The 13,508-nt window shown below is 42.0% G+C and overlaps 2 protein-coding genes across 2 annotated transcripts in view; one reads left to right on the top strand and one right to left on the bottom strand.

Moving 5' to 3' along the window:
* Nucleotides 1-6,910, bottom strand: part of PJVK (pejvakin) — a 7,748-nt gene extending 838 nt beyond the window's left edge. The window contains exons 1-5 of the mRNA XM_007450724.1: nt 6,662-6,910; nt 5,065-5,302; nt 4,134-4,329; nt 3,476-3,617; nt 2,046-2,163 (exon numbers count right to left, since the gene is read on the bottom strand). Of these exons, the coding sequence (XP_007450786.1) occupies nt 2,046-2,163; nt 3,476-3,617; nt 4,134-4,329; nt 5,065-5,275 (667 nt within the window). The 5' untranslated portion in view covers nt 5,276-5,302; nt 6,662-6,910. The remainder of the gene's footprint in view (nt 1-2,045; nt 2,164-3,475; nt 3,618-4,133; nt 4,330-5,064; nt 5,303-6,661) is intronic.
* Nucleotides 6,911-7,164: 254 nt separating this feature from the next.
* PRKRA (protein activator of interferon induced protein kinase EIF2AK2) overlaps nt 7,165-13,508 on the top strand; it is a 20,482-nt gene continuing 14,138 nt past the window's right edge. Inside the window, exons 1-3 of the mRNA XM_007450723.1 lie at nt 7,165-7,431; nt 7,995-8,164; nt 11,705-11,786. Of these exons, the coding sequence (XP_007450785.1) occupies nt 7,367-7,431; nt 7,995-8,164; nt 11,705-11,786 (317 nt within the window). The 5' untranslated portion in view covers nt 7,165-7,366. The remainder of the gene's footprint in view (nt 7,432-7,994; nt 8,165-11,704; nt 11,787-13,508) is intronic.

The following is a 13,508-nucleotide window of genomic DNA, read 5'->3' as shown; positions in this document are numbered from 1 at the left end:
TTTTTTTTTTTTTTTTTTTTTTTTTTTTTTTTTTTTTTTTTTTTTGTGGTACGCGGGCCTCTCACTGTTGTGGCCTCTCCCGTTGTGGGGTGCTCCGGATGCACAGGCTCAGCAGCCATGGCTCCTGGGCCCAGCTGCTCTGCGGCATGTGGGATCTTCCGGGACCGGGGCACGAACCCGTGTCCCCTGCATTGGCAGGCAGACTCTCAACCACTGCGCCATCAGGGAAGCCCGAACAACTCATATTTCATTGGGAGTTTTAATTGTGGTTGAATTCTGGTATGTGCCATTCATTTTATTTTTTTAAGTTAAATTTTACATATTTTTAGAAAAGGTAACATTTACATGGTACAAAATTCAAAGAGTACAAAAAGAGGATACGGTGACAAGTCTCTACGTTGACCCCAGCCTCAGTTATATACCCCAGGGTAACTACTGTTGTGTGTACTTCCAGAAATACTCCATATATTTTACATGCATAAAGAATATGTATATATGTATGTAAGTATGTATATATATATAATTGTTTAGGCTCAAATAGATACACATTTCTTTAAAATATCATAGAGATTATTCCATGTCAGGATCTTCAGTGCTACATAATTCCTAATGGCTTCACAGTATTCTATTGTGTGGATGCACCATTATTCAACTAGCTTCTAATAATATACCTTAAGGTTATTTCCAATCTTTTGCTATTATGAACTGACTATCCTTATACCCACATCATTTCATATATGTATATCTATAGGATAAATTCCTAAAAGTGTAAATAAGGCTAAAATATATGTAATTTAAAATTTTGATGGACATATCAGTTCTATCAGTTTACACTTCTAGTGATCAATATTATTGTAAAAACCTACACCCTTGGACTTCCCTGGTGGTCCAGTGGTAAAGAATCCGCCTTGCAACACAGGGGACACAGGTTTGATCCCTGGTCAAGGAACTAAGATCCCACATGCTGCGGAGCAACTAAGCCCACGAGCCACAACTACTGAGCTTGCACACCTCAACTAGAGAGCCTGCGTGCGGCAAACTCTAGTTGCCCATGCACTCTGGAACCCGAGCGCCACAACTACAGAGCCCACGTGCCCTGGAGCCTGCATGCCACAACTAGAGAAGAGAAAACCCGCAGGCCACAACTAGAGAGAAGCCCGCGTGCTGACACGAAGAGCCCGCGTGCCACAACGAAAGATCTCGTGTGCCCCAACAAAGATCCCACATGCCTCAACGAAGATCCCACATGCTGCAACCAAGACCCGATGCAGCCAAAAAAATAAATAAATACATCTTTTTTTTACAAAAAACCTACACCCTTTAGTGTCCCAGATAGAATTTAATTAGTATGATTTGTTTCTGGACTCCCTATTCCCTCCTCCGACAGAACTGCAGAAACAAAAACAGGTCTAAAAATGTTCATAAATCACCATGGCTAAGGGGCTCCCTTGCCTATTCCTTTGGGCTACACCTAGACTTGAGCTGGCTGGTCTAATAATCTTAAAACCTGTGAAATGTAGAAATTTAAACTGAGCTGCACTGCAGTATTATATAAGGTGACAATTTTAGGGAATTATTTGTAACTTTAAGGTTTTAGGGAGAGTCTGGAGTTGGGGGAGCTGGGTCTATGAAAGGAAAACCGGAAGAAAGGTTGTCTTTGGGTACCCTAGTTTGGATGCCTTGACACCTTCGACATCTTACTGTCTACCTAGTCTATTTGCCATCATCAAAAGCTACCTATTAGACGATAATTTTTTATTTTCCCATATAAGTCAACGAAATACTGTCAGTGGATTGTGTTCTCACTCTTAGCTATAATTCTAAGTGGGTGGTGGGAAGACTACAGCCTTCCCCAAGAAACAGGGATGAGGTAATGAGTAAGTAAGGACTGGAGGGTCTTTCCCAGTTACTTCACCCAAACATAATATTGACAGTACTTGAGAGCAGCACTCTTCTATTATTAGACACTCAGAAAGAGACAGACATTCTCATTAAATCCTTCTTTAAAAATATAATCATTTCGGTGTTTCATGCAAATCACTCACCAAAGGCACCATCCAAGTAAATGAAGAGCTCGAAAACACTGAAAGCTATGGTTGTGTGTGCTGGAAAAACAATAGCTTTGTCCCTTCCCCTGGGATTCTGTTCATCCATAAAATGAAACTATATTAAATAAATTAAATAACATGGTTAAGGAGCACAACACATAAGGATATATTTTTGGAGAAACAAAACATTCCCTACAATCCTACCAAAAACAAACATCCCCACCCCTACAAGCAAAGAATGCTCCTACTTGAATTCAACTGTTTCTAGCAGAGGTCCAAATTAATGATCCATTGGAGACTTGTGATCTATATTAGGAAATACCTCTCACTATTTTCTCATTTACTTTGTATCAGAGCCAATGATTAGTGCTACCACATGGGTAATGCTCTCTGACATAGAAACCTTTTTCTTTCAACTGCAAACCAACTGCCTTTAAGTGCTACAGTTGTTTTTAGCCTATTCTGTCCACTGTTCCAAAGCAATTACCAACAATTAAGTAAATGTTTCGCTCAGTTCATGCCCCCAAAATGATCCAATGTTAAACAATTTGGTGGGCACCTAAATGTAGCCACTGAACAGAACCTTCATTTGCAAAGATTTGAAACAATTATCATTGTACCCTATCTTTCTAATAATTAATTTTAATAAAACAAATCAAGTCATTATTATGCGTCATTATTAGGTGAATGACAAGGACAAATAATACCATAATTGAGCTAAAAATTAAACACAAATAGCTTTCAACATTTTTTATTTTTTATTTTTTATTTTTTGCGGTACGCAGGCCTCTCACTTTTGTGGCCTCTCCCATTGCAGAGCACAGGCTCTGGACGTGCAGGCTCAGTGGCCATGGCTCACGGGCCCAGCCGCTCCACGGCATGTGGGATCTTCCCAGACTGGGGCACGAACCCGTGTCCCCTGCATTGGCAGGTGGACTCTCAACCACTGCACCACCAGGGAAGCCCCTCTTTCAACATTTTTAAAAGAACTTAACATTGAATGAAGCATGTTTGGCCATTAACAATATTATTTTAGAAAAATTAATTTAATATAAAAATATAAACTCAACTTTTAAAAATTCAAGTAAAAACCATATCACTTAAAAATAAAATCAAAGAACTTAACATAACCACTCAATCTGTATTCTTAAAACAGCATAATAGTAATATGAGGGACTCCATTGTGCACATTATTTCACAAGGATTAGTGCTTTCCAACATTATTTTACATGTTTATAATTCAAATTTTCTTGGATTTTTTTTCATATTCTAAAACAAAACCATTGGTGTGCAAAATCCTATATACAGTTGCAGCTTTTTAATCTCAACATTTGACAAAATGCACAAGGCTCATTAGAAACTGAATACTTAAAAAATTCCCATTGCAGCTTTTTAGTAAGAGAAGTCTAATGAGTCTAATGGTTTACCCTCATGGATTCCCCACGAATTCCAGCGTGCACAGACAGTGAGCACTGTCGTGTGGTTCGGATGCTTTCCATGACCACACACAATACTGCCTTTCTGCTGCTCCTTGACTGACGTACCAAACTGTGGTCAAAATTAATTTTTCTAAAATCAAGAAGACAGACATTCACAAGAATCTGTAACATCTAACTATGTATAATCAAGTACATTTTTTTGATTATCATGTGTTACTATTCACGATCCACCTTAATTAAAAGTAAATCAAGGCAGTCCTAATACAAATCAGAAGGTGTGCTCAAAAGAAATTTAATAATCTGCCTCTCCTTCCTACTTTGTTAAAACATGCATACTATAGGAGTCTGTTGGAAGAGACTCTCTTAGTGTATTTGATGCAAGCAGATTCTTGAAGTCTTGTAATCTTATAATTTAGCAAATGCGGCAGAGCCAAAGTGATTTTGCAGAGCAATTAAATATTTTTTAAACCAAATGATTCCAGATATCTACACTTATCCAAAGCTTGGACATATTACTAATTGCAGTATTTCAAATAAATCAAACAAATTACTCTAGTAAAATATAACCTGAACGTTTTAAGCACTCTTTGTAATGAAGTTTATATAATTAAAATATTTAATAAAAACATGGAAGTATTATACTGACCGCGTAGTAATTTCCTTGAGTAATGTTGATACTTCCACTTCATGTTTGGTTACTACACCAAATGAAGCTTTTACTGCAACTGAATCTGATCCAGTAACGTTAATCCCAACGTCGTTCACAATATGGTTGCCTCGCCTTCCATACAGTGAAACGTCTGATTCATCTTCATAATTCAGTAACTGATAAGATGAAACACCTTTAAGAAAAGGAAATCAATATTTTAAATGTCTTGAATTCATCTAATGTAAATATGTATAGTAGCACATTAATTTACCATTTAAGACTTGATTACCCAAATGGTGAGAATGGCAACATCTTAAACGAAGATTAAAAAGAGCAATTCAATTAATCTGACAACAAGAGAAAATAAATATCCAGAGTACTTTAAATGAACTCAAATTCTCTTCCAGCCAACAGCATACTTAAGCATCAAGATCCACTGGCTAGCTGAAAGAAAAACAAGTGTTTATAAGAAAAATTTGTTAAAATGTTAATATTAGCCTGTTAATACATTTCAGCTTACCAACCGTAGTAAATGAATCAAAAAATAAATACAAATTACTTTCATCACATTTAACCATGTGAGATAGGCAAGACTGAATAACACCCCCATTTTATAGATGAAGAAATATACTATTATGTCATATTCTAAGTTGATTTGGTTAAAACAATTTATAAAATAACTGAAATTAAATTATACAATAAATAATCTTATAAAATACATTTGAAATTATTCAACCAATAAGAGATTTGACACTATACAAACGTTAGGCATTGTTAACAATATTATTACTGTCACAGTAATAAGAGTTGCTTTTATCAATGAAAATACATAAATATTACGAACACAGGTAGCACAGACAACCTATGTTTAGATTACCAATAACATAGCTAAATGAGTAGTCACTCCCAAACAGACATTTAAACTTACCAGCTGAAATTTCTCTGTCTCCTAGAAGAATATCTTTCAGTGTAAAGGGTGTTGAAGTAAATTTATATCTAGGAAACAGAAAACATCTCTTCTTTTTTACCACCAGACTTAGAGGTTGGTATTTGTCAGCCTCACTGAGGCTTGGAACAGGAACTAATCTCCCTCCATCTCCAACTTGTTTGACAAAGCTCTTGGTAGCCGCAGCAAACATATTAATACAGTATTAAAAAGTCATGAACTGCAACCCTCAGATAACAAATCCATGTTTTCAAAAAAAATCAGGCATAAAACTAAGTCTTGCTTGATTTTAAATATAATTATACACGTTAAAAATACAAAGCATGGTTTCACTCAGTAGCTTACCAGTGTACAATTTACAACACTACCTCCCCTGGTGTGCTCAGGTAATGAATTATAGATTAACGGTGTAAAATGATATACTAAAAGCAAGTCTAATTTGGAATTGCAGTCTATAACACTAAAATATACACAGAAAACTACTAATCTTTAAATATTATCAATGTCCTTGATGACAGTCACAGCTGATAGTGGTTTGCCAGGTTTGAAGGAAGCATATAGCCCTACAGGGAACAATACGTTAGCCACTAGCATTAGCCCTGGACGCCATCCACAGTGGACCTAGTCCAAAGGGAATTCCTTCACAAGTCCATTGTGCCAATTTTGGCGACAGAAAAGCACTATTTCTGTGTTATGGTACACAGTTCATTCTTTGAACATTTCATTCATTTTCCTTGTATGTTTACAAAATCAAGTGATTAATATAAAAATAAATTCACAGAATATAAGGAAACAATTGTATGCAGAACTTTATAAAATACTAAATGAAAGCCATATTACATATGTGTAACTGCATGAACTCTGACTTAGGAGTTTCTTATGAAGCTGGCACATAGTGTCTCTCTGAAATAGAGTACTGCTGCATTTATTTTCTTTTTGTTTCATCATTACTATCCAGTTACTCAACCTTTAAAGAGAGCTGTATAAAGTTTAGACTTGTTTTTAAGAAATTTTATGACTGAAAGTAAATCTTAGAAACAAATCTGAGTGCTGAAATAGTGTACTGTCATAGCTATGTGGATGTTAACATAATTTTGAAATAGTGGCTATGTGGTACTTAAAATAAGATATTCATTGAAACAGCAATGGATAGTAATCGATATACAAACATCTATAGAGGGGGTAGAGGGAGGAAGAAAAAACAGGCTTAATTCAAGCCTCAAATAATGTAAATCACTTTGATTAGACTCCGGACAGCTTTTTCATTTGCTTTCAAGTACCCAGGGTTCGAGAGCAACAAACAAAAAGTTCCTAATAAGGACCCTTCGTGTGAATAGCACTGTGCAAGGCAATCTTCCAGAAACGAGAAAGCACAAGGAGTCATTCCTGCAACTGGCAAGCAAAACCCCTAGAAGCGATACGACATCTAATGTCGCTGTCTGATCCCCACCAAAGGTGGTGCATCCCAAGTAAACGCCATTACAACCAACACAGGTGTGCAGAAACAGCATTTAATTAGAATCGGGTCCACAGAAAAGCCTTCGTTTACACCTAACGTGCCTTGCTGGGATCCGCTAGCCCAGCACTCATCAGGCGATGAAAGCCTAGAAGACAATGGAGCCCACCCGGGGGTGAGAGGAGTGGGTGTCTGGACGTTCCCGCGAGCACCTAAAATCAGGACTCCAGGACAGGAGCCCACCTCAGCCCTCAGGAGCGGGTATCCCGCGAGTCTCAGGCTTCAGGCCCAGGCCTAGGGAGGCTCTCCGGCAATTTTGCATTTGGAATTTTGAAATCATTTTCTTAAAGTGACGCACCACTCCTCTTCCCCGTCCCCCGCAACCCTCTCCAAAAACAAACAAAAAAAAATGGCTGAGCTTCAGGCGTCACAGTCGCTAAAGCTTGCCCGCCCGACGACAAGCCTCTCTCTGGGCAGGGAGCAGCCTCCTTTTGAGGACACACAACTGCGGTCTCCACTAGCCGCTGGGCCGAAGGCGGCGCACGAGCCGGGGCAGCGAGCGGGGCGGGGCCGCCGAGGAGCTCTACACGAGCCGGGACAGCAGGAGGCGTGACCGGGAGCCCGGACCGGCGCTACCGCACAGAGGCTCCGCCTCCACCCCCCGCCCATCCCCTGGAGGGACGCAAGAGGGGAGGAGAAGGGGAGTCGGAGGAGGGGTGGAGGTGGCGGCGTCGGCTCTAGGTCGCTCCTCTCGGGGACCGACCGACCCGCGGAGCGAAGACGCTCCACACTGCTCTTCCTCCCGCCGCAAAGCCGTCCCTTCTGGCCATGTCTCAGAGCAGGCATCGCGCCGCGGCTCCGCCGCTGGAGCGCGAGGACAGCGGGACCTTCAGGTCAGCGCCCGGGCGGTAGGGACCGAGCGGGCCAGGGCCGGGAGTGGTGGGCAATAGAGGAGGGGGCGGGGGAGCCGGCTGTCCAGCGGCATTCTGGGTAAAGCCCCTTCCCGGCGCTCGTGTCCTCGCGGCTGCGAGCGGGCGCTCGGCCCCGCCCTCTCGGCGGCGAGCGGGCCGGGGTCTACGGCCCGGCCCCGCCCCTCCTGCGGCTTCGGGAGCCTCGGGGTGGCCGGGGGTGGTTCTCGGCCGCCGCCTGGGAAAGGGGTTTATAGGCTTGGTCCCGGGAGGTTGCAGCACCCGTGCGCACCTCCCGGTTCCCCCGCGAATCCCTCCTACCCGCATTCAAGTTGTCTCCCTAAAGACCTCCTTCACCCTGCCCGCCGCCCGCCGCCCGCCGCAGCGGGGCCGGGAGACTGTCGCGCCTCGCCAGCTCTAGCCCCGGCCGACGGGGAGCTTCGGTGCCTCCGGCGTCACCGTTGGTGGCTGTTAAAACTAGTCTTTATTTGCTTCTGCTTCCCTCCCCGCTTTGACATGGAAAGCACAGCTTTTTCTGGTTTTTGCAGTTTGGGGAAGATGATCACAGCTAAGCCAGGGAAAACACCAATTCAGGTATTACATGAATACGGCATGAAGACCAAGAACATCCCAGTTTATGAATGTGAAAGATCCGATGTGCAAATACACGTGCCCACTTTCACCTTCAGAGTAACCGTTGGTGACATAACCTGCACAGGTCTGTATGCACAACGAACCCCGATGACCATGTGGGTTGGCGGGTCAAGACTTGGTATTGCTTCTTAGTTCGGAAAAGTACCCTTTTTACCAGAGACAACGGTGAGGAGCAGGCTCTTAAAACTGATACCTTTCTCAGGTCACTGGGACTTTCCAACTTCCTGATTCTCTCCCTAATTTTCTGTTCCCCAGATACCAAGAGAAGCTCAGAAACATACCCTAGGATCCTCCTAGGGATCTTCCAAGAATTAGGGAGAAGCAGGAAAGGCTCTTGGAGCAGCTATAGATGAATCAGTAGGTGCTGTCAAATTTCATAGGTTATAGCAGATGCCAGGAGGCATGACCCCAGAATTTTCTGAGCTGCTCCCCTCTATGTATGGACTCATTTGGCACTTTGGGCCCATTGTACCACACTCGGTTCTGTATCCAAGCAAAATGAGGAAGGCGGAAAGCTCAACTACACTATATTGCATAGCAGCTTCTAGTTCCTGGCACTGTACAGTATTTTAATAAGATGTTATCACCTTTTTTATACATGAGGAAATAGGTCCAGAGAGATTATAAGAAACATGCCCAAGGTCACACAGCAATGAAGTTTCAAAATTAAGATTCACCTTATTATGGTCATTGAACTTGAGCAAATGATAACTGAAGTAACCCATTTGTAAACGCAGACATTTTATTCCTTATGTATCTATTTAATTGCAAACACAAAAAATATTGAATACTAAATTTAATTTGGAAGAATGCCAAGAAAAAAATTCAGCAAGAAGGCTGAAGTTCCACCATCTGGTAATCTGAAGGCATCATTTGTTTGTGTCCCTGAAAATCTGGAGTCCGCTATTTTCATTGAAGCCACTTTAAGAAAATTTTGAAGCTTTTTTGTCTATGTGGGGCAGGTGGATTGTAGCTAGATTGTAGCTAGAAGGTTCCTCATATGAACCATGGAATCAGCATTTGCACTACTGCTTTAGCTGGTCTATTTTAAAATATTCAGTGAAAACTCAAAAGTAGCCTTTTTCCCTTCAGTGTGTTTTAGATCAGAGATTAACAACCTGTGGCAACTGCTTAGTCCCCCTACTCTTCTCACACTGTCCTGTCTTCCTGTGCAAGCTTCTCTACCTCCGTGGCTTCAAATACTATCTAAAGGCTGATAATTCTGAAACCTCTGTCTTCAGCCCAGGTGCAGTTACAGAACAGTGTATCTGCCTGTGCTTGCTAGGCATTTTTGCTTGGATGACCCAAAGACACCTCAGTCTCTCACTGTCCCAAACTGAATCCATCTTCTCTCTCAAATCCATTTCCCCTGCATTCCCCAGCTCAGTAAAGGCACCACCATCACCCTTCTGCTTACAGTAGAAATTTGGGTTTCACCTTCTTGACCCCTTCTTCTCCCTCTGCCTATTGTCCAGTCTGCCCCCAAATCCTACTTCCTAAATATCTCTTGAATCTGTCTGCTTCTCTCATCTTTCTGTTGCTACTATCCGAGCCACATGGATTATAGTTGCAGCCTCATAGCTGCTCTTTTAGCTTCTATCTTGTGGTGTCCATTTTCCACACAAAAACCAGAGTGTTTTTTCTGGCATTCAAATCTGTGCATGTACTTCCTCTTTTTAAAAGCCATTCAGTGGTTTTCCCATCACCCTCTGGATGAATATAAATTTCTTAACATCATTGACACCCTTCTCAAAATGTGGTCGACAGCAGCATTGCTATCACCTGGGCACTTGAAAGAAGTGCAGAATATCAGGCGCCATCCAACACCTACTGTTGGTATGCATTCTAACCAAATTCCCAGGCAATTCCTAAAGTTTGATAAGCACAAATTTAGGAGGCCGTTCTTTGACCTCTCCTACCCTTCAGCTCTCTAGCCTTTTACCTCAAAGTTCCTTTCCTCAAGCTCTTACTGTCCCCTACAGCTGGGGCCTGAGAACACCATGCTGTGTGTTACCTCTGAGGCTCTGCAAGTACTTTCTCCACCTACAGTGCTCTTCCTAATCCCCCAGCTCTCGTCACCTCACTAACTTTTACTCATCTTTCAGGTCCTTGTTTAGGTATCTCCTCCTTCATGAAACCTTTCTGAATCCTTACCAAGAGTAGGGGAGCTATCCCTTTTGTAGGCTAACCCTACAACCTGCACTTAGGCCTGCTGTGATACTCCACATTTCAGACGTCTTTTTTTTTTTTCTTTTGGTACACGAGCCTCTCGCTGTTGTGGCCTCTCCCGCTGCGGAGCACAGGCTCCGGACGCGCAGGCTCAGCGGCCATGGCTCACGGGCCCAGCCGCTCCGCGGCATGTGGGATCTTCCCGGAACGGGGCATGAACCCGTGTCCCCTGCATCGGCAGGCGGACTCTCAACCACTGCGTCACCAGGGAAGCCCCCAGATGTCTTTTTATAGACAGAATCTCACACATTAGGCTGTATGCTCTTTAAGGGCAGGGACCCTGCTTAGCTCTCTACTACGGTTGACCCTTGAACAACATTGTTTTGAATTACGCAGTCCACTCATAAGAGAATCTTTTTCAGTAGTAAATACTACAGTACCATACAATCCATGGTTGATTGATTCCGCAGTTACCAAGGAAGCTAGAAATGGAGGAACTAAAGATACAGAGGGCTGACTATAAATTATGGGTAGATTTTCAACAGTGCAGAGGGTCGGTGCCCCTAACTCCCACATTGGTCAAGGGTATATCCTTAATACCTATGTTAGTGGGTAAATAAGTGTGGTTTATGTGGTCTCCGACACTTGAGAGCCATGCTTGAAATTTATTCCATGTTCCTTTTCTTTCCTCCACACAGGAGGAATGGAGATCAGCATTCTGATACCACTTTGGAAAGGTTCTCAACACCTAGTTTGAAGTCAGAAGGAAAAAGATTGAATTTACAATTTACTTGTGTGGTCGCTTACTAAAATTAGGCATCAGTCTCAGTGATTAGTCAGGCCTAGTCCCTTCTGCCCGCTTAGCTACCCATGTAAGGGATACAGATTATATGGAAGACGCTAAAGGTAATCTCTCAACTTCTTCCCTATACAGACCTTCCCCCACTGTATCCAACAGGCAGTCATGACTGCTTAGCCAAGCAGAGGGGTTTAATTCAATATAGGAGGGGTTGTTACAGTGAAAGTGTGCACATTTTGCTGTCAAACGGTGTTGCTGTAAGTGGCTCCTTTAAAGGAAACTTCTTGCTATAAAGAATTTCCTTTCTAAGAATAATGGAATAAGTTGCATTTCTTCAGAAGGTATGACATAGTCTACTTTATTACTTTATGTAATAAGCATGTATAATGTATACCTGTATAACGATTTTTATACAGGTATACAAAAATACATAGTTTTTTAAATCACAGGGATTTTGTAATGTATTGACTTCATATGGTATTTTATTTCAGTGTATAACTGTATGCAAGTGTGTTTTTATTACCTAGTGTGTATATATATAAAATGTGTAGTGACTTTGTTTTGTATTATGCAAACATCTATGTAAGCCTCACATTTTCACAGCATGTAAAGAGGTTTTTTTTAACCTTAATTCAGGTGAAGGTACAAGTAAGAAGCTGGCGAAACACAGAGCTGCAGAGGCTGCCATAAACATTTTGAAAGCCAATGCAAGTATTTGGTGAGCTAAATTTCTTTGTATTCTGCAGCTCAAAAATATCATGGCTGAGGTAAGATTAAAAGTTTGAACATGCTCACAAAAGCAACAAAGGAAACAGTTGTTAATATCTAGCTCTAAAATTCTATTTCCTTGTGAAGACCTGTCACCCACTAAAGACAACTTTATCCGTAAGAAATTAAATCCAGCTATTAATTAGTAGATGAAGGCTCTATTAACTAGTAGATGAGGTGCAACACTAGAAAACCAGTGTTTCTGGCAAATATCTTACTGGGTTAAGAGTTTGTTTCTACACTGAAGAAAACAAGGTGTGAGATAGAAAAAGATCAGCTAAAAGTATTCTTTTAGAAATTTGAATTTGAAAGGAGACAAAGAGATTTCCTTCTAAATGGGATGTTAATTCTTTTTTTTTTAAAATACATTTATTTGATTGATTGATTGATTTATTGGCTGCGTTGGGTCTTCTGTGTCTGTGCACGGGCTTTCTCTAGCTGCCGAGGGCTTCTCATTGCAGTGGCTTCTCTTGTTGCGGAGCACAGGCTGCAGGCACGCAGGCTTCAGTAGTTGTGGCTCGTGGGCTCTAGAGCACAGGCTCAGTAGTTGTGGCGCACAGGCTTAGCTGCTCCACGGCATGTGGTATCTTCCTGGACCAGGGCTCGAACCTGTGTCCCCTGCATTGGCAGGCGGATTCTTAAACACTGTGCCACCAGGGAAGCCCCTGGGATGTTAATTCTTGACAAATATTTCCAAAATAAATTTGTTATCACATTAGGTGCTTTTGGAAGGAGCACTGGTCCTGGAGCATCTCATGTATTGTAAATTAGTGTCCTTTGATTTCTAATGGGCACATCCAGGAGCACATTTTGCCTGCAAATTCTTCCCTTTACGTGCACTCAAGTATATTTGGAGTACAATCTGGTATATCTGCTCATAGCTGAGAGCAGAGGCCCATGGGAATTTAGGATGGGTTTTTTGTTTCCTAGTCATAGAAGAACTTCTGGCTTAGGGATATATTGATATTTAGGTTCTCATGCAGTGTTCCTCCCGTTTACTTAGTAATTCTAAACCTTTTAGGTAGTTTAGAACCAACCAGCAAAAGCCTTGGATCCCACAAAATGATGCTTGATTCTCTAGGGTCATACATTATAAATGATTTATGCTAGCTTTCTGGACATGCCAAATGGCATGGCGGGTTTTGGATTTTCCCCTTGCTGGTGACAGCCATGCCATTTCTGTGCAATCCAAAGGTCAACCCAAAGTGTTGCATATATTCATAGAAATTAGTATACAAAGTGTCCTTTCTGCACATGGGCACTTCACTTGGTCAGCAGAAAAGGCTAACAAACCTTACTATGTATTTGTGCTTCTTGACAGATAAGATCGGAATTGCTAAGCTGTTAATCAGGCTGACAGTGGCCTAATATGATAGAGACTTTCTCACTTCTCCATCACAGTTACTTGGGTAGCTTCAGTGTACAGCATTGTAAGTGAATATTCGTATCTCATAAGCTTATGTAAAGCTTGAAATTCTGGCAGGTAGAAAAGAAACTTGAGGGCTTCCCTGGTGGCACAGTGGTTGAGAGTCTGCCTGCCGATGCAGGGGACACGGGTTCGTGCCCCGGTCCGGGAGGATTCCGCATGCCGTGGAGCGGCTGGGCGCATGAGCCATGGCTGCTGAGCCTGCGTGTCCGGAGCCTGTGCTCCGCAACGGGAGAGGCCACAACA

This window comes from Lipotes vexillifer, unplaced genomic scaffold (assembly GCF_000442215.2).
Source record: "Lipotes vexillifer unplaced genomic scaffold, Lipotes_vexillifer_v1.1 scaffold29, whole genome shotgun sequence".
Taxonomy (NCBI): domain Eukaryota; kingdom Metazoa; phylum Chordata; class Mammalia; order Artiodactyla; family Lipotidae; genus Lipotes; species Lipotes vexillifer.
Note: the sequence above shows the minus strand (reverse complement) of the source record. Positions and strands in the feature narration are given on the sequence as shown.